A 4,919-nucleotide genomic window follows, 5' to 3' on the forward strand; every position below is an offset into this window, starting at 1 on the left:
TTTGGAAACACACCATGCAACAAATTCCATCTCGTCCGACAACCTTGACATTTGAGCAATCATATGCTTGAATTTTATCTTCTTGACGCAGTTCTAACAGCTGCTCGAAAACTTTTCCATCTTTTATTCCACCATAGCGCTCCAACAGTGTGCCTTTGAGTGTTTCGTAGGTCAATTCTTCCCTATTTTCCGTTAATGCCTTGAAGAAGTGGATCGTGGGTCCCTCTATACACACCTGCACCAGATTCACTTTCACCTCTGGTTGCGGGTCTTAGGCTCTGAAGCAAACTTTAGCTCTTGCGATTCAACTGACTGGATCATATCCGATCAACATTGCCAATTCTACCTTCTTGATGGATCTGTGAAATTCATCCAAAGCGCCCCCTGCAAGGTGGTGAACGGTGATGACCTTTCTCCGGTCACCGCTTTGTTCTTCGTGAAAGATTGGTTATTAAGGTGCGTATCCTTATCTGCGTGATGAGTGAGATCAGTGCTTCATGGTTTGCAGCAGCTTTGTTTTGAATCTCTTCCAGAATCAATTCACGCTTTTACAACTCTGCTACTAGGGCATCCATCCATCTTCTTAGGTGGCTTCAGAAACGATTACAAACACTGGTTCTCAATTTGTTCCCGAATTGTTAGTCTCCTCTATCAAGTTAATGATTCAACAGCTCTCATTCCACTAGCTCCCATTCCACTAGCTCTCATTCCGTATTCTCTCTCTCAGCCACCTCACTAGTAATCTTTTGTCCCTTTCCTCTCCTCAAATAAGCTACCCATATGTTGGGCCTAACTTGATCCTCCAAACCCATATCTCTGTCATGGGTGCTATCACTTTCTTTGGCTCTAAATAAACCATTGAGATTTGCTGTGGCCCTGCTGGTTCGTGAACGAACGCTGAACATTGATAATAATTTTCTAGCTCAATACTTGTTTTCAATTTTCATTTCAGAGTTCAAACTTCAGACTTCAGATCAAATGAAGTAAATGATGTGCAACCTATTATCAACTGGTGTATTTTTCTGAGATAATTAAGGAACTCCAAACTTAGTATGAAAGTACCTTTTATTGAAATGTCATCAATTTGACTGAGCCATTTTCTTGTCGATGAATCATCAAATGCTGAACTTCCAAGTTTAGGTGAAAGCAAGCTCTCTATATCGAAGGGTCTACAATCCATATTTATCTTGTGACATTACATTTTGTTTATTAATTTTTTGAAAATTTTTAGGCTGTTTGATGTTGACATATAACTTAATGTTTGCATGAGTTTCATCCTGTTTTTGTGTACATAACTATAAGAAGCTGTAATCAATCTGCAGGATTAACCGCTGGACTCATCTGCTTTAATCTTTTGACCGAAGAAAAGGCTCTAAAAGCAGAAGATATTCAATCCATCGGCATATTATCTGATTTTCTGATAGAAAATGGCTACTGAAGAAAATAAGGATCTTATTGAAATCTTGGAAAATTTGAAATTAATCGATGTGGCTAAATATATGAACTTTGTGAGTGCCCCACAAGCTGGTGCTATAGCTACATTTTCAGGCACAACTCGTGACACTTTTGATGGAAAAGCAGTCTTGGAGTTGATATATGAAGCTTACATTCCAATGGCTATACGTTGTATCAAGTCTGTCTGTTCGTCCGCCCGAGAGTCCTGGAATCTACATTCCATTGCTGTTGCTCATCGGCTAGGCACAGTACCTGTTGGAGAAACGAGTATCTTCATCGCAGTGTCGTCTGTTCACAGGGCTGATGCACTCGAGGCATGTAGATATTTGATAGATGAGGTAAAAGCAACCGTTCCTATTTGGAAAAAGGAGGTTTATTCAAATGGAGAGATATGGAAAGAGAACACTGAATTCTTGGAGAGAAGGTCCGAGCTTGGTAAAAAGGATGTAGCTGTGGCTTGCTCGGGGAAAAAGTTAGAAATTAAGGAGCATAGCAAAAAGCTTTGCTGTGGGAATAAGGTTCGGATTGACGAAGGTAGCCAAGATTAATGTCAACTTTGGGCATCAAAGAAAATACAAAATTAGTTTGCAGAATATCTCTCTCCCCCATTCTCTTTTCCCAATCTCTAAATAAGATTGTATTTAAGCTTTGAAATCAATAAACCTGCCCATCTCTTAACACTAATATTATCAATCTTGTATTTAAGTTCTCTCATTTAGAAGTGATTCTCATCAAAACCAGATTTTTTTTTCTCCAAAAACAATAGCAGGATATGTGATCATGTTCTAATAAAACATTTGTTTTTATATACAACTAGTATATAACCCGCGCGTTGCGCGGTTGACCTATAATATATTATAAATATTATTGTATATAATATTTTGAACTCAAATTTTTAGATTATTGATTGGTTTGTGGAATTTTTTTAAATGATTTTATTTAAGTAATTATTATATGTAGTCTTATAAGTATATTTGAGAAAAAGTTAAATTTTAAGAATAATATAGAGGATATTTTATTATGTTTATAGGATTTTTTTTCTAATGAGTTTATTCAAATATTATTTTATATATGAACTTATTATAATATTCGAATATTATTATAGAGAGTTTTCATTGATTGATAATATCATTAGTAAAGTAAAATGGAGCTTTCATTTTTTTAGAGTTACAATTTGAAATGATAAATAATCATAAATAGTGAGAAAAATATTTTAATATTTTTAATAAGTCATTAATGGTTTAATAGGAATGTAGGTTAGCATTAAAATTAAAAAGAAATAACAAACAAAACTTCATAAAAATTAAAATGATAATTAAATATAGTTTGTCACAAACGAATATAATTTTTTATAAAGAATAACAACATTAATCATTCGATGTTGCTTTACCACGAAAATATTTTGAAATTAAGATTAAGGAAATTAATCCAAAGAAAAATGATAAGTGGAAGAAGTCATAATCTATTAAAAAAAATAATAATCTAATTGGTATGGTTATATTTGGACGAAATCATGTGTATTATTGTTATAGAAATTTGTTTATCCAAATGATTGCAAAAGTCGGATATTTTAATATTCATTAAAAAATTGTTATTCACAAAAGCCTACCAACTTTTAAATAGGAAGGTTGATAAGTTTATGTGCATCTTTATTAAAATAATAAAGAACAACATATATTTATATTCTAAAGAAAACATAAGTAATACCATTCTAGAATTGTGAAGAAGGAGGAAGGAAATTAAATACAAAAAATTAAAAATCAATACAAAAAATAAAAACATCTTAGCAAATGCATATATATTATTGTTTCTAGAATTAAGATTCTCTAGATGATTGTGGGCCCGTTTGTTTTGTCTTTTTTTAAAAATGATTTTTATAGTGTTATCAAATTTTGCGAAAATTGTTTTTACAAAGAAATTTTTTATATAAGCTTCAAATGAAAAATCTGTTTGAATAGTTATTCTTAAAATGTGATTTTAGGTATTTCATCTATTTATGGGGAAAAAATTTCGATATCAAAATTTCAAAAAATAACTTAATTTTGAAGCTATTTCAAATAGATTTTCATAAAAATCATTTTTGAAATACAACTTTTTGAAAAAATTATGATTTTGACTAAGTTTTGGTCTTCAATTATGTATGTTTATGTTATAGGATGTCAAATTAAGTGTTTCACTTTAGAAAAAACGAATATAAAAAAACTTGTAATATTTTGAAAAACGGTTTTAGAAAATCTATTTTCAAAAATACAAAGAAAAAATCCATTTTTTTAAAGCTGAAACAAACTGGCCCTATATGAGATGTATATTTCAATATTGATTTTAAGATTGTTGTTTGTATGAGCTTGTGCCGATTAGGCTCTCATTCAAATTGTAAAACCTGCAAAATTATAATTAGAAATTATATTTACATAAGCTTATATATTATTTTCTAGGATTTAAATAAAAATAGACGAAGGAAATTAAATTAAAAAATTAAAAAATAAATACAAAAAATAAAAATATCTGAACATAAGCATATATATTATTGTTTCTAGAATTTAGATTCTCTAATGATTGAATTTAGATTCTCTAGATGATTGCAATAGACGTCTATTTCAAAATTGATGCTAAGATTGTTGTTTGTAGGAGCTTGTACCGATTAGACTCTCATTCAAATTGCAAAACCTGCAAAATTATAATTAGAAATTATATTACAAAATATGAATGAGTATAAATTAATTTGAATATGATCAAAATAATATATATGAAATCAATTTAAATATCAAAATGATAAAATAAAATCTATTCAGAAAAACATGGGCATGAAATAGATTTGAATAGATGTAAAAAAGATGAAATCATCCAAGAGATTTTGGATTAGAATATTAGATAAAGATACAAAAATTAATTCTTCTTTTGAATCGGCGTAGAATAGTAGATGATTGCAAGAGACGTATATTCCATGTTTTGTCAGGTTATGCATGGAATTCTAAAATATACCTGTGAGGAAGAAAGTGACAAAAGTTTATCTATTTAAGATAGAAAGTGAGACAAATTTATCGGTTTCAGAATAATAAAATGATATTATTATTGGCCGTTTCATAAAACTATTCATTTTATAAAAATTAATTTTTGCAATAATTATAATGATTGTAACTGATTTTTGTTCAAAAAACAAATCGTAATTAAAACACAATGATGATAACCAAAAACAGTTATTAAAATATGTGTAAAATAGTTATTAAAAACTTTATTGATATTAACCAAAAACATATTATTTGTAGATTTTAAAAATAATATTATATCAAAATATACCTTTTAAGATTTTTTTATTTTTATTTTATTACTTCAAAATTCAAATTCTCAAATTTATTAATTAATAAAATTTATATTTAAATGCAATATTTAAAAAATAATTTTACATCATATTATAAAGTATTAAAATAAAATGTTAATAAATTTTAAACTATTATATCAGTTAA

General features: G+C 29.1%; 1 protein-coding gene across 1 annotated transcript; it reads left to right on the forward strand.

The window, feature by feature from the left end:
* Positions 1-1,427: 1,427 nt before the first annotated feature.
* On the forward strand, positions 1,428-2,040 carry LOC131656857 (molybdopterin synthase catalytic subunit-like). Its single transcript, XM_058926443.1, has one exon. It carries the CDS (start codon positions 1,428-1,430, stop codon positions 2,001-2,003), a length of 576 nt encoding a protein of 191 aa, XP_058782426.1. The 3' UTR covers positions 2,004-2,040.
* Positions 2,041-4,919: the final 2,879 nt, after the last annotated feature.

The sequence above is a fragment of the Vicia villosa genome, linkage group LG3, assembly GCF_029867415.1.
Source record: "Vicia villosa cultivar HV-30 ecotype Madison, WI linkage group LG3, Vvil1.0, whole genome shotgun sequence".
In the NCBI taxonomy this organism is placed as follows: Eukaryota; Viridiplantae; Streptophyta; class Magnoliopsida; order Fabales; family Fabaceae; genus Vicia; species Vicia villosa.